Source organism: Onychostruthus taczanowskii, unplaced genomic scaffold, assembly GCF_017590055.1.
Source record: "Onychostruthus taczanowskii isolate IOZ18803 unplaced genomic scaffold, ASM1759005v1 scaffold55, whole genome shotgun sequence".
NCBI lineage: Eukaryota > Metazoa > Chordata > Aves > Passeriformes > Passeridae > Onychostruthus > Onychostruthus taczanowskii.
Genome location: NW_024503124.1, coordinates 5,093,579 through 5,115,993, shown reverse-complemented (window position 1 = coordinate 5,115,993; position 22,415 = coordinate 5,093,579). Strand labels below are relative to the sequence as shown.

The 22,415-nt window shown below is 46.3% G+C and overlaps 2 protein-coding genes across 3 annotated transcripts in view; both read left to right on the top strand.

The window, feature by feature from the left end:
* The window catches only part of KIZ (kizuna centrosomal protein), a 29,161-nt gene extending 28,749 nt beyond the window's left edge, over positions 1–412 (top strand). For both annotated transcript variants that reach the window (XM_041417282.1, XM_041417281.1), the window contains exon 13: positions 173–412. In XM_041417282.1, the coding sequence (XP_041273216.1) occupies positions 173–276 (104 nt within the window). In that variant the 3' untranslated portion in view covers positions 277–412. The remainder of the gene's footprint in view (positions 1–172) is intronic.
* A 3,761-nt stretch (positions 413–4,173) lies between these two features.
* XRN2 (5'-3' exoribonuclease 2) overlaps positions 4,174–22,415 on the top strand; it is a 32,905-nt gene continuing 14,663 nt past the window's right edge. The window contains exons 1-23 of the mRNA XM_041417208.1: positions 4,174–4,305; positions 8,145–8,272; positions 8,364–8,475; positions 8,757–8,868; positions 9,608–9,666; positions 9,746–9,835; positions 10,844–10,916; positions 11,010–11,060; positions 11,229–11,386; positions 11,766–11,840; positions 11,928–12,061; positions 12,148–12,205; positions 12,295–12,402; positions 13,057–13,101; positions 13,395–13,526; positions 14,537–14,655; positions 16,813–16,948; positions 19,078–19,185; positions 19,272–19,361; positions 19,837–19,909; positions 20,660–20,743; positions 21,291–21,388; positions 21,467–21,546. Coding sequence (XP_041273142.1) covers positions 4,231–4,305; positions 8,145–8,272; positions 8,364–8,475; positions 8,757–8,868; positions 9,608–9,666; positions 9,746–9,835; positions 10,844–10,916; positions 11,010–11,060; positions 11,229–11,386; positions 11,766–11,840; positions 11,928–12,061; positions 12,148–12,205; positions 12,295–12,402; positions 13,057–13,101; positions 13,395–13,526; positions 14,537–14,655; positions 16,813–16,948; positions 19,078–19,185; positions 19,272–19,361; positions 19,837–19,909; positions 20,660–20,743; positions 21,291–21,388; positions 21,467–21,546 — 2,198 coding nt within the window. The 5' untranslated portion in view covers positions 4,174–4,230. The remainder of the gene's footprint in view (positions 4,306–8,144; positions 8,273–8,363; positions 8,476–8,756; positions 8,869–9,607; positions 9,667–9,745; positions 9,836–10,843; positions 10,917–11,009; positions 11,061–11,228; positions 11,387–11,765; positions 11,841–11,927; positions 12,062–12,147; positions 12,206–12,294; positions 12,403–13,056; positions 13,102–13,394; positions 13,527–14,536; positions 14,656–16,812; positions 16,949–19,077; positions 19,186–19,271; positions 19,362–19,836; positions 19,910–20,659; positions 20,744–21,290; positions 21,389–21,466; positions 21,547–22,415) is intronic.

The window sequence follows — 22,415 nt, the reverse complement described above, 5'->3', positions numbered from 1 at the left end:
CCGCTGTCCAGCACAGCCGCTCCGCTGCCGGACCTGCCCCAGCCACGCACACCTGGGGCTGGGGCTCCTGGGGACACCTGCCCCGTGCTCCTGGCTGTGACAAGTGGCACGGCCACAGAAAAGGTTTTACACAGAAGAGGTGTAACTCTGCTTTCTGTCTTCTCGCCCGCAGCGTTCTGGGGCGAATCTGATGACAGCAGCTCCGAGCTCGAGGCTGCTCTGCGACCACAGACCCACGGCACGGATTCAGACGACTTTGATGACTTCTATGACTGAGATTCTCCCACTGGCTTCTGGGAAGAAACAAAATGTGTTTTCTTTTACACAGTGAGTGTGCCACAGGCTGAAGCACTGCCTGTCACTTAACTGGCAAAGAAAATTTAAATACCAAATAAACATAATGGGTCCTGTATGTTGTCTGTGTACTCTCTCTGACCTGCAGTGTGTTCCTGCTCCGACAGGAGCCATGCCCTCTCTCTCTGACCTGCAGTGTGTTCCTGCCCCGTAACAATCCCCTCCCGAGGCTTGTGGCATCCCAATATTGGGACTCCAGCGCTAGACAGGGTTTGGGAAGAAGCAGACAGGCATTGTGGGTATGCAGACAGGCGCTGCTGGGGTGGGCTGGCATGTTTGATCTTTATCTGCTTCTGCAACAGATCAAGAAGAAGAAATGCATAAAATGTCCATTTGTAATTCAGCACATTTTGGAACAGCGCAGCATTTACATGTGGCAAGCCCCAGTGCTTTCCTGCTTTTCCCTGCTTTGTGAAATCCGTGCTGGCGTTGTTGTGTGGACATCACAGTAATTGGATGACTCCAGGAGCTTCATGCATTTTTAATTTTCTTCTTTTCATTCCTTTTATCTAAAATTAAGTTCATTAAACATGAGATTTTCTTTGGGAGGGAGAAACCAGAGGACATGTTAAAGCTGTTCATAAATGATGACAAGTTCAAAAGCAGAAATCAGCACCCCAATTAAGCTGTGCTGTGCTGCAGCCCCCCATCTCCCAACATGGGCACCAATCTCTGCACCCCATCCCTCAAAACCCAGCTAGAAATGAGAACAACATTCAGTTTAATAAGAGGAACATGTAGGCTGAGAGCTCAACAGCACAAAATGACTTGCAAAAGGCTTGGAACTAAGCAGGAGCTCTTGGCACAGCTGGCTGCTGTGGGCTTCAGTCTGCCATCAGTGAAGGTGCAGCCTGGAATGTTCTGGGAACTGGGAAATCTGCTGCACCAAGGATGGAGCTGGGCGAGTCTGTGACCAGGGCTGACATCCTGGGAGGCTGCTGGGCTTGACTAAAGGACTGCAGCAACTGACAGAACCAGAGGACACAGCTGTGCCAAGGGAAATATAGGTTGGATATTAGGAAAAGGTTTTTTGTTGAAAGAGTGATAAAGTACTGGAATCGTCTGCCTGAGGAGGTGGTGGTCCATCCATGGACCTGTTTATAAAAAGACTGGATATGGCATTCGGTGCTGTGGATGAGGTGTTAGGGCATGGGTTGGACTCAATGATCTCGAAGGTCCTTTCCAACCTAGTGATTCTGTGATTCTGTGACTAAAACCAGACTTCACTAAGGGCTTTAATGTCCTTTTTACCACACCAACTCCCCGTGTCCTGTGGGACTGCTGCCTGTGCTGTGGGGTGTGCATGTTGCTCAAGGCCTGGGAGGAGCATGGAGAGGAAGAGCAGCCCCACTGGAAAAATCCAGCAGCTTGCACTGCCAAGGGACGTCGCCTCAGCAGTGCCTTTGCAGCTCTGAGCTCCTCCTGAGTGACTCCGGGCTGCTGATGTCAGCCCACTTTCCGTCTGCTGCGTGACACCAATCCATGGGGCTTTCCACAGTCCGGCTCAGCCCTGACAGTGGCCCATGACAGGTGACAGATGGCTGCAGAGCCACATGCAGGCAATCTCTGCCTCTTGGTGTCGGAGCGATAGCCGGGTTCCTCCGGAGCGTTATTTATGATACTCTTTTTGTGCACAGACTCATTAGATGCACAACATCCTGCCAGTCAACTTCCCCGTGCTCCTTCACAGCTGTCACGCCGGCAGCCTGGCCCTGGTGGCAGGTGACGCTGATGGACAGGGGGACTGGAATCAATACGCCCCGAGCAGATTCCCATCGGCACGCCACTCATCCGAGGAAAGCGCCCGAGCGGGAAGCCTTCCCTGCTCCTGCCCAGGCTGCGCCGCTCTGCGCTGTGCTCATGGATGTGCACTTGGCAGGTGAGCTGCTGGTGCTCAGACCAACTTTTCAAGGAACTGTCTGCTGCAGTATTAATTTTTCCAGCACTTGTTTACCCAAGCAATTATAAGATAAGATGATTGCCTTTCATTTGTGTCTGCCAGTCTTCTGTTTTCTTCGTCATTATCAGAAAAACAACTGATTGCCCATCAATACAAACAAAATGTTCATGCTAAGCTGCCGTGCTCCCTACAAAATTCTGGGAGGAGAGGCACTACAATAGGAAGCTTCAATCAGGGAACATTTTGTAAGGAACAGATAAAGGACAATCTTCAGCTGATACCACAGGTGTGGTGCCACTACAAAGTTGCAGGGGAAATTTATTCAAGTCACAGATTTTATTGAGAGGAACGACAACAGAAAATGGCTTAACAACAGCCAAGCGAGGATAAGAATAATGAGAGACACAATATTGGGTTAATTTATTCTACAGCGAATTAGCCAGGTATCAAGGTTCCCCTCTGCTCCCCAAATTGGCAGCATTGACTCAGCAAGCACTGCTGAGATTTTGTTATTTTTGTTAATGACTCCGGGCCGCTGTTCCCTGTCCTCGGCCCTGTGGCTGCCCTGCTAACGGAGCTGATGTGCGGCAATGGGACACGGCGGAGCAAAACCCGCCTTGTGCTAATCCCGTTTAATTCCCGACTGTTTAATTCCATTTTGGTGCCATCAAACGGTCACAAATTAACAGTATTTGCTTATGCCACAGGCAGAGCAAGGGAACGGCGGCTCTTTGCCTCGTGTTGGTCTCAGGAATCACATGGAGCCGTTTCCCACTGAGGGAAATCTCCCCTCAAGAGGGCACAGAGCAGCCGTGCCCTGAATCGCTCCTGTCGTTGCCAAATGCGGGATAAGTCAAAGTTGTCTGAAGTCAGGATGCTCTTCCGTCATTTATTTAATATATTCTTTGTATACTTTCATGCAGAGACCTAATTAGTGCATCCCGTCCTCAAGGACACCCTGGAACCACCAAGCTTTAAGGATGTAGTAAATCCAGATATTGATGCCTGTGTGAGCATTCCTAACTTGGCAAAACACCCAAATTCCCTGTGTCCTATAGGTGACCCGTGTTTGTTGTGACACTGAAACTCACACCTTCAGGTCAAAGAGAGGTGCAGGCCCTTCCCCTGAGCACGTGGAAGAGTTGGCTGGGGTTGTGTAACTCACGTGGAAATTACTGATCAATCCTAAAAGAGGGGCTGTGCTGGGGAAGTTGCCAACTCTGGACACTTTCTGAGTATAAGTAACATGGTTGTGCTGGATTTAGGGAATATATTGAGCATGCAGTGCTGAAATAAATCATTGATGTCTCTCTTAATTATTGACTTGTTGGGCAACACCGCCGCGTGTGTGCAGCTTAAAGCACCCCAGAGCAGCACCCCATGCTTGCTTTTTAACAAGGTGCTAAGGGAGGGTGATTCTCCTGTTAAACTGCTCGTTTATGGCCTTTTTTGAAGAGAAGTTGTTTCACACTCCACATCTTGGCTGAGCGTGAGGGCGGCAATGGGGCTGTCTCAGGAGTCAGGCTTTGCTTTTCCTCCTGGATATCACTTTTGTATACCCTCTAGCTTTGCTTTCCGCCTCTAAGTGTCCCTTCCGTGCCCAAGGAGCTGCCCAGACACGTTTTATGAGGCACGCTCCCTGCCTCGCCTCAGGCCACCATTGCGGCGCCCACAGCCCGCACCCAAGATGGCGGCGGCGGCACCCCCCACATGACCGCGCTCCTCCCTTAAGTGTCCCTTCCGTGCCCAAGGAGCTGCCCAGACACGTTTTATGAGGCACGCTCCCTGCCTCGCCTCAGGCCACCATTGCGGCGCCCTCAGCCCGCACCCAAGATGGCGGCGGCGGCACCCCCACATGACCGCGCTCCTCCCTCCCTCCCTCCTTCCTTTCCCGGCGTGCCCCGCGCCGCCCCCCGACCCCGGAAGTGCCGGCGGCGCCTCGGGTCCCGCTCGGCGCTGCCCGTCCCGCTCCCGCCATGGGAGTCCCGGCCTTCTTCCGCTGGCTCAGCCGCAAGTACCCCTCCATCATCGTCAACTGCGTCGAGGAGAAGGTGAGCCGGCCGCCCGGCACGGCACGGGCTGGCCGGTGGGGCCGCCGCGGGGGTTCAGGGCCGGTGGGGCCGCACCGGTGCAGAGCCCCCGGTGCGGAGTCCCCGGTGCGGCCCCGTGAGCTGCCCCGGGGCCTTTCCGAGGCGGGTCGGTGTTGGGTGGGCTGGGGCTTTGTTTGGGTTTGTTTAGGGTCGGGTGTTGTTTAGGATTGCGGGAGGTTTGGGGTTTTTTGGGGGGTTTTGGAGTTTTTTTCCGGGTTTTTAGTCCCGCTGTGCGGGAGGCGCTGTCCCAGCGCCCCGCTCGGTGCCGCCGGAGCGTGTGGGCGCTCCCGGGAGCAATGGGCACGTGCAGGAAGTGGGAATGGGCGCCGGGGCAGGGAATCCAGCTTCTCTCCCGATTTCCCCTTCCCCGGCCGCTTCGCTGGAATTCCAGCCCTTCCCGACAGAGCCCGCGGCTCTGCCCTCATGCGACTTCCACCCGGAAAAGTAGGATTTGAGGCACGGTGAAATTCAAATAGGGAGCAGTGGGAGTGCTTTTTGCTGTTTCTTGAATGTTTTTCACAATCCTTGCTTTTCCACGACTTTTTTTGGGGGGCGGGAATTAGAAGCCGCAGCTTCGGGAATTGCTGGAAACAGGAGTGCAGCTGCCTGTCCAAGAATTACCCCAAGGCTGTGCTTGTGCTCCAGCCTTGAGCAGCCTCAGGGGGTTTTGTCTCATCGCTGGTGTTTTCTAGTTCGGGATAAACATCTCCTGGCCAAACAGGGAGCTGATTATTCCAAAGACATCCTCTAAACTCTGGCATTCCATGGCAGCAGCAGCAGGAGGTTTCAGTGAAGGCTCTGACACATGATTCCACAGGTGCCTTTCCAGGCAGTATTCCAGCAGAAATTATGTTTGTTTGTGTGTTTTTTTTGGGCTGGTTCCTTCAGGCACATCCCTGCAGCCATGAGGGTGTTATGCCATCCTATGGGACAGGGAGAATGGGGGGGGGGTCCCCTTTCGGGTCTCCTTTCAGTGGCACCGTGGTGGATTTACTGTGCCCTGAGCATGGCAAGTTCTTCTCAGGGCTAATTCGAGCCTTTCTGAAGAGGCAAACTCTGGAGTTCTTGCTTTGCAAACTGCTTTTCCCATAGGCTTTTCCGAATAATTCGTGTTCTGTTTTGTTGGATTGTACTGCTGGTTTGGAAAGTTCAGGGCATGTGCTGGTGCTTCTGCCTCTCTGCTCCTCCTCCCAAGGTGTGCTGACCTTGGGGAAACACCTGGAAGGGGATAAAGTGTGGGAGCACGGTGGAGGAGATCAGGGAAAAGAGGGGTGAAGTGGTGGAATTCCGTGTTGAGGCTGCACGTGTGCCCTGCCTGCAGCAGGATGTTCAGCTCTGTGCTTCTCCAGGGTGTTTTTGTGTTGCAGGTTCAGGCAGTGAAGCACAGGTTTGGTTAAAATTGTGAGCTGCTGTTGTGGTTTTATTGCAGCTGTGATTTCAGGCCCTCTCAGCGAGCTGGGAAGTTTATTTTACCTGTCGCTGCGAGAAGTGAATTTTTAATGGGGGATAATTAAGATCTAAGAATCTGTCTGGGAATTTTTATGGAAAAAAAAAAGCGGGGTTGTGGGCTTAACAGTTTCCCTTGAAGCTGAGCTCCAGCAGCACTGGCTCTTCTGGTCTGTGCCCCAAACTCCTGGATGTGACCTCTCCTGAGGCTCTGGGAACCCTCAGTCTAGGGGCTGTCCTAGATAACCCTTTAAGATCTGCCATTGAAAAGCAACCACAATTTAAACTGCAATTACATCTGTAACAGTTCAGGGCAGTTGTCTCTAAGAGCAGATTTGCCTTTTCCAGCACATTTGTAAACGTTAGATTAATCTCTGTGTAATCAAAGCTGCTCTCACATTTAGGCAAAACAAAGGTTTGCATAGCCCTGGTTTTACTGACTGTGTGTCCCTTTTTTTTCAGTCTTCAATAACTGAGCTGGTACCAGCCAAAGTTATTTATTAAAATAAGTGGAAAGACACAACAAATTCCTTGAGTTGGATTTGCCATAAGTGAAGTGGCAGCTCTTGCTGTCCTCATCCACACTGCCTTGTTCCAACTCAAGAGCACGTTGCAATTACAGCCAGGACAGCACACGGATAAATCATGTTCATTAACATTTTTCTGTATTCAAATCTGGTCATAAATCTGAGAGTGGGCTAGGACAGCAGGGAGAAGCTGTAGTTTGTCTTACTGTCGATGAATTTAAGCTTCTCTCACGATGTAATCAGCTTTGTGTGTGTTTTAGGATTGCTGTAAATCTCTCTAATCAGAAATTTTGTATCTCCCGGTAGCTTGTCTCTTTGAAATATTGAAAAGTTGATCCTTGTTCTCTTACCTTGCTAGATTAATCAGATATAAGAAAAAGAAATAATCTTCTTCTTAAGCTGAGCAGGAAGAATGAGAGGAAGATCTTGAAGATAATAAAAAATCCAGGAGAGAATATTCTTAATCAAATGGATAGGAATTAATAAAGCTGCAGCTAAAGTATCATGTTTGAAGATCTGTTTTCAATGGTTTCAAAAGAGGCTGTAGATGAGAAGTGAACAGTTTAGTTATATCACAAGAGATATCACTCCACATACTTCAGCCTTCCTTCCACACGGCTGCTGCATGAGAACCCCAGTGGGTTTGTGAAGGGGGGCTCCTTTTCTGCCTCACAGAGCTGGGATTCCTTCTGAATCCCATTTAGATCCGGAGAGAGGGTGGCTGGGGATCAAGGCAAATCCAAGGGGGTAGCCCAGAGGAAGGTACAATGTTTGCACTGACACTTAGTTCCTGCTAACATCACCTTCATCTGAGTGTGTGTGTGTTTGTGTGTCTGGAGAGCTCAGTAAAAGAGGCAAACAGTGGTGCTTGGGGGTGGCATCTGTCACGATAACTGTGCCAAATGTAAATACTACATCAAGACTTGAGAGGGTTTTCATTTTGGGGGGTAAGAAGTCAGCCAGTCCTGCTGCTGCTTTAAGCAGGAAAATTGTCCAAAGTTGACAGTGTAAATCTGTAAGTTTGGGGTTTTTTTCTTTCTGAATCTCCATCAGAGATGTGGGGAACTTAGTGAGTAGCAGTCTGCAGACAGAAGTTTGGGAAGGGCTTGATGTTGGTTCAGCAGCAGCCTCTGAGCTCCATGTGATGGGAGACCCGGTGGTATCCTGGTTTTCCCCCATCCCAGGCACTCCTATGACTGTAGCTTTCACCTCAGAACATGCTGTTCATTTTCAAACTTGCCTTTATGCCCAGCTGTTCAAGAGCACACTTTGTTCCACCTTTGGGCATGCTATAACCCATTCCAGCCAGAATTCCTTTGGAAATCATCAGGCTTTTCCTCGCTCAGGTCCTGTCTCTTCCATGCTCTTGAGGTTTAATCCATGTGTGTTATGCCTGTGGCTGGTGGAAGGGAGAATCAGTGTTGCTGATTGCCTTTTGACCAGACTAACCACAAAACCAAACCACAAGCCCAAGGACAATAAAGGCCCAAACAAAACAAACCTGAAATTATGGTGAGGAAACAAAAGTGACCATGGTTGTTGAGGATGGTGAGGAATCCACTGCTGGAGCAGTCCAGGCACACAGGTGGTTTAGGATGAAGAAATAGTATGAGATATGGAACTTTCTGTCAGGAGAAAAAAACAACTCTTCCATAATCCATCATCACATTTTCTGGTTAAAAGCAGCTATGGGAAGAAGTGCTGTTTAATAGTGAAAAGTGCAGTTGCAGGTAGTGTGGGTGCTTATTGCTCTCTTTTTCTTCTGCTGCTGTTAAAACCAAAACAGACTTTCCTGAGCTGCAATCCTTGTCCCCACTGCATCCCCAGGTCAAGGAGTGCAATGGTGTCAAGGTCCCCATTGACACAAGCAAGCCCAACCCCAACGAGGTGGAGTTCGACAACCTCTACCTGGACATGAACGGCATCATTCACCCCTGCACACACCCAGAGGACAAGTAAGGCTCTTTGTCTGGCTCCTTGCAGGTGGCATATCTCTCTCCTTACTGGCAGCATTTCAGGTGTTAAAGTGAATGCTCTGTGTTTTAGGCCAGCGCCCAAAAATGAAGATGAGATGATGGTGGCGATTTTTGAGTACATCGACAGGATCTTCAACATTGTGAGACCAAGGAGACTCCTTTACATGGCCATAGATGGAGTGGTGAGTGTTGACACACTGGGTTTCCAGCTGGAAAATCCTCATCTCCCCTCAGTACACAGAATCATGGGATGGTTTGTGATGGAAGGGACCTTAAAGATTGTCTGCTTCCCCATGGGCAGGGACATCTTCCACTAGCACAGGTTGCTCCATCCAACCTGGCCTTCAGTAGGTCTGATGAGAGGTCAACTCTTTGTAATAACTTGTGACCCAAAGCAGCTCTTGGGACAGGAGAGATTGTCTAGGTGCAAAAAGTGACCCAAGCTCTCCTGTACTTTTTTTAGGCCCCACGTGCCAAAATGAATCAACAGAGGTCCAGAAGATTCAGAGCCTCAAAGGAGGGCATGGAAGCTGCTGAGGAGAAGCAAAAAATCCGACAAGAAATTCTGGCCAAAGGTAGGGCAGTGGCCTTATCAGAGGTTTTTCCTTGAGAATCACCTTGTTTGATCACCTCAGTAAGGTTTAGAGAAGGGCTGTGTGTGCACTGCTGGGAGAAGGGGAGAACGAGCCTGGGGAAGGCTGGATCTGTGTTTTCCAAAGTTAAGAACTGAGACAAAACAAAATGTCATCTTTTCTTCTTCAGTCTCCTGCCTGAAATGAGTTTGTGTTGAGTGCTCTTAATTCCTTTTGAAAATAAATTGAACAGAAGAGCAGGGATAAATGCAGTGAGAAACAACGAAAACCCTTCTGGAAGGAAGTACACGTTTGTAGGGCTTGATGAAAGGAGGATTGAGGCTTAAAAGCAGGGATCAGATGGAAATACTCCTCTACAGGGATAATAAGCTGCCAGCAAGGGGGTTACTTGACAGTGGAAACTCTAAATTCAGTGAGGAAACAAAAGTCAGAGCAACTTTGAGGGTGGTGGTGACCCAGCTGGAGTGAGAGGGGAGTGTGTTGCTGCTGGCTGGGCTTTGTAATCACCTTGCTGAATTAACAATGTTTGTAAATGTGGTAACACCATATAGGATGGAGATAATACAATGGTAAGAATTGGTTTGGTTTGGTTTTGTGGGAATTTTATTAAACAAGCTGGTTTCAGCAAGTTAATTATTCCCAGGGGAGCTGTCTGGGTTTTGCCATGCAGAAATGTTGGCAATGGTCCATCTGGATGTGACTCTGCTCTCTGTTGCTCCAGGTGGCTTTCTGCCTCCAGAGGAGGTGAAGGAGCGGTTTGACAGCAACTGTATCACCCCGGTGAGTGGCCTGGCCCTGTACCCAGCAATTGCCAGGGGCTGAATGTTGGTTTAATTCCTTTCTTTCCAACCCTCTGCAGGGAACCGAGTTTATGGACAATCTTGCTAAATGCCTCCGCTATTACATCGCTGACCGCTTGAACAGCGACCCGGGCTGGAAGAACCTGACAGTGAGTTTCCCACTTTCACACTTGAGGGAGATGAAGGAGGTGTTTGGGCTGGGCTGAGATCCAATTGAAGAGTAGAAATTTAACAGATTTGGCTCTTGGCCTGGCTGTGAGCTGTTATTAACAGCAAGCCAACACGCACATCCCTCTGAGCTTCAGAGATCCATTCCACGCTGATAACTCCATCTCCCTGCACCATTTCCTCTGATTTCATTGAAGGGCAAGGAGCAGGTTTGCTGCTGGAAACCATAATTTCTCATAATGGGGAGACAGGGCTTTAGGAATACTTTTTCTGGTTTTGGAGGAAGTGTCAAGATACATTATAGTTGTATTTTTTGCACTGTTTCTGTTTTGTAATTGCTGCCTCAGCCGGCTGCATTTTCTTTGTCGTTCTAATGGCAGGCAGTGAAAATAAGAAGTGCCAGCTTTCTTGCCTTTCTGGGCTGGGAGGTTCCCCCCTGGTCTTGCCCAGCCACTCCACTGCCCCAGTTCTGTCTGTGGCAGCCCTGTGTGTGCTGCACACAAGGAGCAGTGCAGGCAGGAAATGCAGCTGCCTGTGCTGTGTGCTGACTGTTCAAGTGCTCTAATTAGAGGGCATTTGGCTCTGCTTGATTCCCCCCATCAGACAGGGGTTTTATAAACACTAATTCTCGTCAGGGTGAGGAGGGGGTGATGAGATCATGTTTCAGTGCATCAATGAGCTGAATCTGGGAGTTCTCCAGTGCCCATTTCATTGCCCTGATAATTTATTGGACACATCAAACATGACGTGGTCATTTCAGTGGAATTTGAAGCAGTGTCAGCTTCAGCCTGGAACTGACAGAGCAAAGTGAAAGTCTCTTCATTTGCTCCTTGCTTGTAAATAATTTCATGTTAAATCACAATATTTTAGCTCAAACCACAAGTTAGAATTTCAAGTATTCATAAGTCAGATGCTGTGTTCAGTATATAAGTTACTGGGTTTTTCCCTGTGGCAGCATTAATTGTTGCCATGATTTGAATTCTTTTCAGGTTATTTTGTCAGATGCCAGTGCTCCTGGTGAAGGGGAGCATAAAATCATGGATTACATCAGAAGACAAAGAGGTAAAATTCCAATTAATGTGGACATTTTGTTTTAAGTTAAGCTCAGTAATAACTTAGCATGACTTTGACAAAATGTAATTTTCTTTTGTGCAGCTCAACCCAACCATGACCCAAACACTCACCACTGTCTGTGTGGGGCTGATGGTGAGTTCTCTCTTGCTTGTGGTTCCTGAGTAATCACATCAGTATCTTGCTTGAAGCAGAATCCACTTTGTTTCTAAACATAAAAAAAAACTTTAAAAAAGCCAAACAACCCAAAACTTGGTTATGTTCATCCTTAATCACATTTTATTCTTCTCCCTTGCTTGGTAGCTGATCTGATCATGCTTGGCTTAGCTACACACGAACCAAACTTCACCATCATTAGGGAAGAGTTCAAACCAAACAAACCCAAGCCATGTGCTCTCTGTAACCAGATGGGGCATGAGGTTAAGGATTGCCAAGGTCTGCCCAGAGAGAAACAAGGAAAGGTAAGAATTTTGCTATTTCTAGAATTTTTTAATCTGTAGTATATAAAGAGATTCTCAAATTGTTCTTGCTGTTGGTTTTAGCTGAAGCATGGTACAAATTGTTGCTGGGAATACCTAACTTTCTCCTTGGAAGTAAAATACAAAAGTGTCATGCCAAACCTGATATCCACACTTGTGGTGTTTTGTTGTTTGGGGTTTTTCTCACTGAATGAGAACAATCAGTAACTGAACAGATGTGCAAAGCATCAAAATACACACGTGGCACAAGGGCTTGGGAGCCTGTTTTTGGATCTCTCTCTACTCCTCTTGAAACAAACCTTGCAAGTGGGGCTGGAGAAGCTCTGGACTTGGATCTGATGTGAGTCCCCTCTGGTTTCAGCACGATCAGTTTGCCGACACCGTGCCGGTCTCAGAGCAAGAGTTCATCTTCATCCGCCTGTGTGTCCTGCGAGAGGTGAGCTGCTGCAGCTGCTGGCTGCAAATTCCATCCAAACCCCACACAGTGTTCTCTGAGCTCCTTTTTCTTGTGTGTGTGTTGCAGTACTTGGAGAGAGAGCTCACCATGGCCAGCTTGCCTTTCACTTTTGATTTTGAAAGGAGTGTTGATGACTGGGTCTTCATGTGCTTCTTTGTGGGGAATGACTTCCTCCCTCATCTGCCATCTCTGGAGATCAGGTAGATGAGAATCTGTGTTCTTTTCCTGCAAAAACACCCCCTGTGCTTTTCACTGCCAGGAGTCTCACCCTGTGGTTTGTGTTTAGGGAGGGAGCAATCGATCGCTTGGTTAACATCTACAAAAACGTGGTGCACAAAACCGGGGTGAGAGTTTTTCCTTTTCCTTTAAAAATATCTGGGTCTTTGCCACAAAACAGGCTTGCTTTTCAACTCTATTATTCTTTGACCTGCAGGGCTACCTGACTGAAAGTGGTTTTGTGAACCTGCAGCGGGTCCAGATGATCATGCTGGCTGTTGGGGAAGTTGAAGACAGTATTTTCAAAAAGAGGAAAGATGACGATGTAATTTTTTTGATTGTTGTTCTGACATTCTTGGAGTTAGTTAGGTTTTAATTGCTTACTGTTAGCCAGAGACACTCCTTTAAGAGAATAAGAAAAAGAAAAAAAACCAAGATTTGTATTTTCATTGTTATAATCTCTGGTGAATTCTTCCAGACTCAAAAAAGAATCTTATGCTTCCAGCTGATTTTCTTTTCCTGGAAATGCCAGTTTGATGTTCAAGTTTTCAGTTGGCCCAGGAATCACAGAATAAGAAATATATTTCCTCGAGTCTCTTTTCCTATTTCTAAGACTGTAATGTCTCTCTGACATTCTTTTTTGGGCAGCTCTGCCGTGCAGGCAAGGAGTCTGTGTGCTTTGACACTGCTGTCACCCCCAAATAAGGCTGCAGCTAAATTTAGTAGATCACTTAAATCTTTACCAAAGTTTTGGAGCTTTGGGTATCCAGCTGGTTTTTTTTCCCCATTGATTTTCAGGGTAGGGTAAAACATTCCATCCCATTTCTGTTGGATTTATAGACACAAGAAATGACCCATGTCTTGTTCAGAACATTCGCTAAAAAACTCGTGGCGTGGTCAGTTGAGGATTATAATGAAATCATTTACCCAGGAGTCTTGTGTCCTTGATTGACTTTATTTCCCTTTGTTTTTCATTTAGGATAACTTTAAAAGACGACAAAAAGAAAAAAGGAAGAGATTGAAGGTAAGTGAATTCCTTACCCAATGCAGAAACTAGCAAGGATTTACATGTCTACTTTTGTTTTTGGATGTTGGAACTGCAGGTGTAAGCATAGTGTTTTCTGACTTGTGTGTAACTATTTCAAAGTTAAAAAAAATAAATTAAGTTGACTTTTTTTTCTATTCCACATTCAAAAAATGTGCATTTGTACATTCATTTCCCCATAATGTTAGTCTGAAAATTGTGAGGAAGCATCATCTCGGTGCTGGGGAGATCACACAGCCCTTTCATCAGTCTTGTCTGTGTTTATCTTGCAGAGGGATCAGCCTTCCTTTATTCCTGGTGGTCAGTTTTCCCCTCAAGCCCTGGGAAATCGATCCAGCCCTCAGGCAATCTGTAACCCTCGACAAGCTGCCTTTGAGATGAGGATGCACGACAGGCAGAACTCGGTGAGTAGATGTTCAGAGGCATTTGCACAGAGAAAGGAAAGAATTGCAGCCTGTCTTACTCCTGGCACATTTTTGTCTGCTCTGTCGAGTTTTCTTGAAAAGCTGGCACCTCAAACATTATTCTTCAAGGAAGTGGCTTTTAATAAGTGATTTTTCTAAGCATGCTTGAATAAAAGTGTCTTCTTTATTTCTGCTTGGAATGATGCTTTTCCCTGGGGAAGGGAGAAACTTGGAAGTAGTTTTGGGCAAGGTATTAGTGAGGGAAAACTGGAAAGAAGTGCTCTGTTAGAAGTCCTGTTAGCTTTAAATAACAATCATGACAAATGTTTTCTTTCTTGGTATAAATCTTCATCCAAACAGCGAACAGATTAAAAGTTCTTTTTCACCACAGAGATGTGTGTTCTGTCTCTGAAGTCTAAATACAATGTGCTTTTTCAAAGTTTAATTTCTGCTGCTCTTCCCTTTTAATCTCAAAACATTTTTGCACCTGAGCTACGCAAATTAGTTCCTTTATGGAAAGGGAGACATTTCTTTTGGGCTCTAATATTAAAATAGATACATTTGAGAGGAGTTGAAGAGACCAGCTGTGAAGGAGCTCAGAGTATTTCTGGCAGTTCTGAGTTGGAAGCACCTTTTTTTCACCAGTGCCACAAAAGGAAGTTGCAGCAGAAGCTGCAGTGGTGTTCCAGAATTGGACTGTATCCAGAATGGCATGTTTTAATCAATTCATACTGTGTTTATTGCACCCATTTCTTTCTCAAAGCCAGTGGCATCTTTGCCTCTGTGTATCAATGCCTGCCTTTTAACAGGGATGTGGTTTTCCCTTTTGCCCCTTGACTATGATGGGTTAAGGGTTGTGCAGCCTTTGCCTGGAGTTTTTTGGAACTGAAGAGAAGGTTTGTGATTATCACAGAGGTGTTAATTTTAACTTCATTTTTAAAAGCCTAATAAATCGTCCTCTTCCTCCCCCTGCACCTTGCCCTGTTTATCTCTAATAATTCTGACCCTAGACAACTTCAGCATCTCCAAACACCAGCCTGACTCCTGACAACAGCCCGTCCCTGGGAGGAGGAATTAAGCGGAAACCTGAGGACAGTGACAGTGAACCTGAGCCAGAGGATAATATCAGGTGAAGCCATTTTTTGTGGCACTTTGTTAGCAAATTACTGAGATAGATGCAGCCTAATTAATGCCATTTAGCTCAGTGCAGCGCTGCTGCCTTCGGATGCTTTTGTGATCTTTTTATCCAGCGGTAATTAATGTGGAGGGTGAAGATATCCAGTAAATTCCAGTGAGATGGGTGAGCTCTGGCTGTTCAAGCTAAGTATCCAGATTAGTATGCATGCAGGTTTGCAGCCTCCCAGCCACTGCTCCCTCTGAGACCCAGCTTGGCGAGACATTCCCTGATTATGTGAGCGGAATGTGCTGTTCCTGGAATCTGGGAGCTGTTTAACCCGCGTGGCTCGCCTGTGCGCACGTGGGCAGCAGTATCAGTGCTCTCCACCTTCGCTGGTTTGCAGCAGGCCCTGGTTTGTCCCTGAGTTCTTGCATTGTCTCAGGAGGGCTGAGCCTGGGATGGTTGAGACAGGAGTTTTCTGGGAATTAACCACCAGTGAGTCTGCAGTGGGCAAGGGTTTCAGTGAAACTCTTGCTGTTTGCGTCGAGGGTGGAGGCCCTTACAGCTGTTCCTGGGAAGTGCAGCCACAGGGGTTTGTTTTCTGTGGAGTCAGGCCATGGGTGGATGTGGGAAAATACTCAGGGTTCTTTCCTTGTGGAGTTCTGGTCACAGTCATCACAATGTGTTTGTGACATGTGGCCCATCAGCTCTAGCAATATCACAATTCTTGTTCTCATTCTTCTTTCCAGCATGTCTGTATCTGAGTGGACTGATTCCTTTTTTAAATCAATCAAGCAGTATTTTTATATAAAATGATAAATCTTAAGGATAAATGACTCCATCTGATTTCCATCTGAGTGTTATCAGAGCTGCTAAAAGAAGGTTAAACAGTATGAGTGAACTGTGGTGATTCATGAGCAGCAGTGATTCTGACAGAGTTGGTATTGCCAAGGAAAAAGATGTGCTACATTCAACCACAGTTTTTTTAAGCTTTTGTAGCTCAGAATATTTTTTCATGTCCTTTTCTGAGTGGAAATTCATTCTATGCTTGCCATTGTAAATAAAAAGAACTGCATTGATGTCCTGGATACAACCACACTGTTTGTGAAAATAAATTCTGTATTTAGAATGACTTTGAAACCAGAACAAATTGTTGCAGTCGGCTACAGATGGGTTTTATCTCACAGAAAGGTTTTTTTGAATTTATGCAAGTGTCTGCCTGCCAGGCAGCTCAGAGCCTGCAGATGTTCTTGACTCCATCTCTCAAGCCTTCAGTGCCAGGAGCTCTGTTCTTGCTTACCTGCTTTTCTGGGAGCCTTGAAACCATCTCTTGGCTTTTCTGCCTTCTCATCAGTGTGAATCATCTTAGAAGGATTTAGGAAGTGTCCTGAGCAACTGTCTCAAAACAGAAGCAAGGGAAGATGCTCTTTGCAGAGCCAAAGGGATTGCATCCTGTAAGGAAGCATGAATGGATCGTGGCACTCTCCTAAAGCTGCATACACAGGATTTAGGGCTCTGGGAACATCTGACCAGTGTCAGCTTGAGGTCACCTCTTGGAGTGGTTTGGAATAAAATTCCATGTAAGAAAACAAATCATTATTAAGGGATTATGTGGTTTAATCAGTTTGGTTCTTTGCTGACATGATACAGCAGAGCTGAAGGGTGCAGCTGCCGTGTGTGGAAGAGGAACCAGTGTTTGTTTTCCCTGCCCCATCTGTGGACAGACATGAGGGGGAGCTGTGTGAAGGAAGGATGAGCTGTGGCCAAGGTGGCTCCTGTGATCCAAATATCCACCTCTGGCCTGAGAGACTGAAAATCCTGTGTGAAAGGGAGCTCATCTGGTGTGAGGCAGCAAGCACAGGGTGCTGAGCTGCAGAAGTGCCTCAGGTGATCACAGCTTGTCTGAACAGCAGCAGAATGCAGAAATTGTTGTGCATTTGCTTGCCTTTACATTTGAGGTAGCAGGAAAACTCTGTCAATTCTGCCAACAGTCACATTTTGTTCTGTTGCTGCTGAGCATCGCTTTTTCTGCTTTCATTTAAACTGTATATAAATGGCAACTGAAGTAGCAAGTGGCTTTGTTTTACACTGTAATTCAGACCTGCAGATGTGCATCTGTTGAGGTGCCCATCCATGTTAACATGTTACTTGTGCCTGGTTGTGTTGCAGGTTGTGGGAAACTGGTTGGAAGCAGCGCTACTATAAAAACAAATTCGATGTGGACGCCTCAGATGAGAAATTCCGCCGCAAGGTTGTGCAGTCCTACGTGGAAGGGCTTTGCTGGGTTCTCAGATATTATTATCAGGTACCCCAGAGTTTCTTGTCTGAAGTTGTTTCAGTCTGTTGCTCGTTTTGGAAAAGCTGTGGGGTTTTTTTGAAGGTGTAAAACAAATGTGTGCCCATTCTGTTTGACACTGGGGGTTTGAATGCGGTTTCACCATCCCTGGAGCTGCTGAAGGAACAACTGATCGTGGCACTCAGTGCTCTGATCTGGTTGACAAGGTGGTGGTTGGTCACAGATTGGACTCGCATCTCAGAGGTCTTTTCCAGCCTCAGTGATTCCAGGATTCTGGTTTTCACATCCAGCGGCAGCATTTGGTGCAGCAAGAACTGCTGCTATTTTCCCTTTCCCACAAATAATGACACTACAGGTGACTAAATGAGAGAACAAAGAACAAAGCCCTTGAAATGCCAGGAAGAATTTGCAAGGGACAGAGTTGTCAGTCTCCTCCGTAGATTGTAATGCTGCTCCATGAAGTGTGTTGTGATTGAAGTAATCTGTGTCAGATTTAAATCTTTTGATAATTGAGATGTCAGATTGGCAAGAGATTAGTGGGCCGTAGTGAGGTTTGTTGCACTGGTGGTTAATAAGGAGCTCCGTGCCCTGAAGGCAAAGTCAGTTGGACTGGCTGTGTGACCTGGGAGCACAGTGTGCTCCCAACCCATGGAGTTTGTCCTGTCTCAGGAATTTGGAGCTTCCACACAGGGCTGTGTCATAAAACTTCGTATTTTTCCTCAGTGGCTGCCTCCTGTCCAGCTGGGAGCACAGGCAGGGCAGATACTCAGGTGCCTCCAAAATGCAGTTTCCAATAGGTTTTTTCACTCCTCCCCCTTGGAATAAAATGGGAATGTGTCCCCTTCTCTCCTGCTCTAACCATTCCTTGAGTTTGAGCTCTGACTCGTCTGTTATGGGGGATAAAAATCATCAAGTTTAAGGTTTGCAAGCTCTGGTGCAGCTTGTCTGCAGGGATGCTGAGTTCCCCACATCCTTGTGTGCATGACCTCCTTTTGTGAAGGACAGATGTCACCTGGATGCCTTTATAGGTGGGAATTATCAGGATCCTGGGCACAAGGAAACTGTATTTTTTTAATCATGACTGGGTATTTTCCCACAACTCTCTGTGCCCATCTGCCTCCAGGGGTGGAAATGAGCCTTCAGGTGAGCTGTAGGTAAAAATGTCCCCTTCAGTGGTACAAAAGCACAAGACCATTCCAGTCTATTGTATGGGGATGGAGAAGCTGGAAAATCACTCCCTGCTAATATGGAAATGAGGTTAGGAAGCTGTTGGGCTGCGGGAGCTTCAAAATAGGTTTGCTTGAGGATCTTTGTTTGGCTTTTTTTCTTCTCACCATAATAAAAATTGTCTTCAGTAACTACTGCTGGCTGTCCATAAAACTTGTGCCAATATGCGTTGCATGCCTTTATGTTCCTACAGAAAGCTAATAATGCAGGGCATGTCCCACTAGAGGGAATATCTGTTTGGAGAGGGGGGGGAAAGGGGGAAAAAAGAAAGAAGAATGAAAGCAATCCACCTGGCTTTCGAAACATTCCAAGTCTGTCCCAAGGACTGCAGAGAATAATTATAGGTGCTGTACTTGTATACCAAAAATATCACTGGAGGAGCCTTGTTGACATTTAATCATTCAGAACTGGAAGTCAAAATAGTAGTGGGCTTTTGTTTCAAGTGGTGCTGCTAAGAAAAATAGCTGAGAAGGTGAAAGCTTGACTCAGACCCTCTGGAGCCACGTTTCCTTTAGGAGGTGCACGGTGTTCTGGTGTGTTTTGAGTTTGCTTGATTCTCTCCTTTCCGAGGAGACACTTTGTATTCCCCACTGCTCAAGGCAGGAGAATGAGAGGGGAAGAGCAAAGTGCTACTCCAAGTGTGCAGTAGTGCTGGTACTGGAGAGAGGAGCACCAGTGAAAACCAGAATGCTTCTCAGCATGTCTGCAGCAAATACTGTTCACATTTGCACACCCAGCAGGGCGTGCTGGGGGTCTCTGCTCCCACACCTCCCCAAGTTAGCATAGGGATTTTGCTGTGGAAAACAGGAGTGTAAACTGCTCTCTGCCATGTTGTCGTGTTTGGTGACTGGGCTGCATGATTTTAATTTGCTGTTAAGTCTGATTTTTGTGTCTCCCACCTCCCTGCCCAGGGCTGTGCATCCTGGAACTGGTATTACCCTTTCCACTACGCTCCCTTTGCCTCGGACTTCGAGGGCATTGCAGACATGCCTTCAGACTTTGAGAAGGGCTCCAAACCGGTAGGGCTCCTGATTTATCAATTCATTCGCTGCTGATTTGCCCTCTCATCCCAAGTGTCCCACACCTGTTTGTCTGTTCTCAACAGTTCAAGCCTCTTGAGCAGCTCATGGGGGTGTTCCCGGCCGCCAGTGGAAACTTCCTGCCACCAACGTGGAGGAAACTCATGACAGACCCAGTGAGAATCCTTCTTGTATTTCTGTCTGTGGAAGCTCAGGTCATCTTGCACTGGTGTGAAGGGGACCTGCTGCTTCTCATTTCAGGCAGAGAAGACCTGCAGAACAGGAGGGAAAGGTTTTGGAAGATGGCAATGGTTCTTCAAAATCCTTAAAAGTGATTTCTTGGAATTCAGATGTCATTTCCCAGCTCTTACACTTAGATGGTTTAGCTTCTTTCAGAAATCTTCCAAAACGTAGTTGGGGAGCAGATAACTTACCCTAATCAGCTCTCCTCCTTTTCCTAATTTTTCTCTCCACCTTAATTTCTTATTTTAAATCTCTGAGTAGTGCAAGTGCCCATCCTCAGTTTGTATTTAAATGGCTTTTAATGAAAGCTGTTTCTGTTATCAAAGACCTTTCTGTTTGGCACCACATGGCATTCTGAAACCTTGTCGAAGTTTGCTCTAAGGGTGAATTTCGTTTTTCCAATTCCAGGAATCAAGCATCATTGACTTCTACCCTGAAGATTTTGCTATTGATTTGAATGGGAAGAAGTATGCTTGGCAAGGTGAAACTTCAACTTTCCTTTTTTAAATTTGTAGACATTAGTCTTAAGAACCTGTAAAAATAGAAAGAAATTAGAAAATTACCTTAGAGAGAAAATGCTGCACAAAGGTAACTTGTGCTACTTGTTGTGGGGACAAGTACTTTACAGCAGGTGTATTTTTGTAAAGAAATCAGTATGAAGAGCAAATTATGATTCAGTAACTGGTTTTGGATTGGCAATGATTATTGGTAATTTCAGCAGTCACTCTAGATTTGTTCATTTGTCCTGAACTAGTGTAATCATTCTTCTGTTTTTATCAGCCTCAGTGTGTAATTGTCTTTTGTCTCCTTTGCATTTAATTAATGGATCTTGTTCTGCACAATCAGTGGCTCATTAGTGCTGTGCCAAAAATACTTTGGGGAATATAGAAATATTTTGGAGCACACAAAGAATGGTAAAAGAGCTACAGCATTTATGCAACTTTTCCTTTCTTTAGAGAATGTTAATTTCCAAGGTGTGCCAGATGCTGTGGCTGGGTGTAATTTACACTGCAGCTAAAGTTTTAGGTTTTCAGTTTGAGTGCAACAGGTTTTGTTTGAATAAAACCACAGAAAGATCTGACTTCTAAAACAAAAGTGTGATTCCTTCAGATTCACACAGTTCTGGCTGTTTCTTGGCTAAGGAATCTTATCAGAGCTTGCCATGCTGGTGTCTGTTTTTGTTCTGGGTTTTCTCAACAAGTGGGAGCAAACACAGTTTTGGTTTTGCCAGGTGTGGCGTTGTTGCCCTTTGTGGATGAGCGACGCCTCAGAGCTGCCCTGGAGGAAGTGTACCCTGACCTCACTCCTGAAGAGAGTAAGAATTGGGGTATTTTGTTATCACCTATGAAATTCACCATAAATGAACAAACAATGTGTCCTCAGTGTTTGGTTGGGTTGAGTTTATGACACTCTCTTCCTCAGGGGTGCTGCTGGTAATCAGAGTGATCCTCAGTGGATTTGTTTTGTAACACTTATTCAGCTTATAAATGTTTGTTTCTCTGTTGTACAGAAATAACATCTGGTTCTTGTGGGTAAAATGTGGAGTTGTGGGGAGTTTGGGGTTGTTTTTTGTCAATTCTGTCTGTATTTGCAGTGTTACTCTATTCTGAATTCAGCATTCCTCCACTGAACACAAGATTTCATTATTTTACTGCCTGCCAGCTGTCCTTGGGACCAGACACATCCTCCTCTTGGGAGACATTGTCTTTCCTATGTTCTCAGGGAACCTTCAGAGCTTTCTCCTAAATCACAGTGAAACTTGGCTTTTGTGGAGGTGTCACCAGGACAGCCTTGCTGGTTTGCTGCATTCCTTCCTTCCCTCTTTCCTCTGAACTCTTGCCCCATCCCCATCATTTCTCCAGGCAGGAGGAACAGCCTTGGCGGTGATGTTCTCTTTGTCGGGAAGCACCATCCACTCTGTGACTTCATTGTGGAGCAGTACAAGACCAAGAACACAGAGGTAGGTTGCACTTGCTGTTCAGTGGGAATGGTGAGATGGGAGGTCTGAAGGTGCTGCAGCTGAAAACTTCCTCCCTAGGCAGTGGACATCCCACCGGAGCTGTGCCACGGCATCCAGGGAAAGCTCACCCTGAACGACAACGCCGTCCTCCCGGATCAGTGAGTGTGGCCTTTGGGGGGTGGGTTCTTGCTGCTGGAGGAGCCCTCCTGCTCTTATGGCAGCAGAAATGGTTTTGTGTCCACAAGGAGTAAATTAAAGCTCCAGACAAGGCCACCTGTGTAGGTGTGAGGGTTCAGAGCAGGTCTGTGTTACCTCCAGCGCGAGTGAAATTTGCATTCTCTGGTCCCGTTTTTTAACCTCTCAACTTGCCTTTAAAGCAGCCTCAGATATCTTTAAAACGCTCTAATGCATTTGTTTATTTGCTGAGGAACCTTTGTTTGTTTGTCATTTTGCCTGTGGAAGGCTGACTTTATGTGTTTAGTTATTGTTTTATGAGGTAAATGAGGGGGTAATAAAAGTGGTAGTGCTCAGTGGCCTGGTTCAGTAGGGTCATGTTTTGGCTTCTCTGCTTTTCTATGGATGTTATTGTGGGCTGATGTGGCTTACCATTAGTGCACATTGCCTAAAAACCCCAAAACTCTGCTTTTTATATGCTAGTCTGCATTACATCAGAGAAAAATCCAGGTAGTGATAGCTTAGATAAATTTTAGCTTTGTCCATTTAGTCTGCAGCACTAAAATCAGGGCTGTTCCCAGCTACTAAGAATACTCATACTTTTAGTTTTCTTGAGAGTGCATCTAGTCTGAGGAATGATCAGTGTAATCCTCACCTTGTAGGATGCACACTCATTTTTCTGACTGTGCTCAGAGATACAAGCAGGTGTTCAGTGCCTCGTTTGCATTAAGTGCACAAACACCGGCTTGGTTGGGCAGAAAATGTACCTCAGATCACTCTAATAGACATTTCTCCATTCTTGTCATGGTTGAGAAGAATATCACCAAGTCAGAGTTGTTCCTGGAGGGAACAG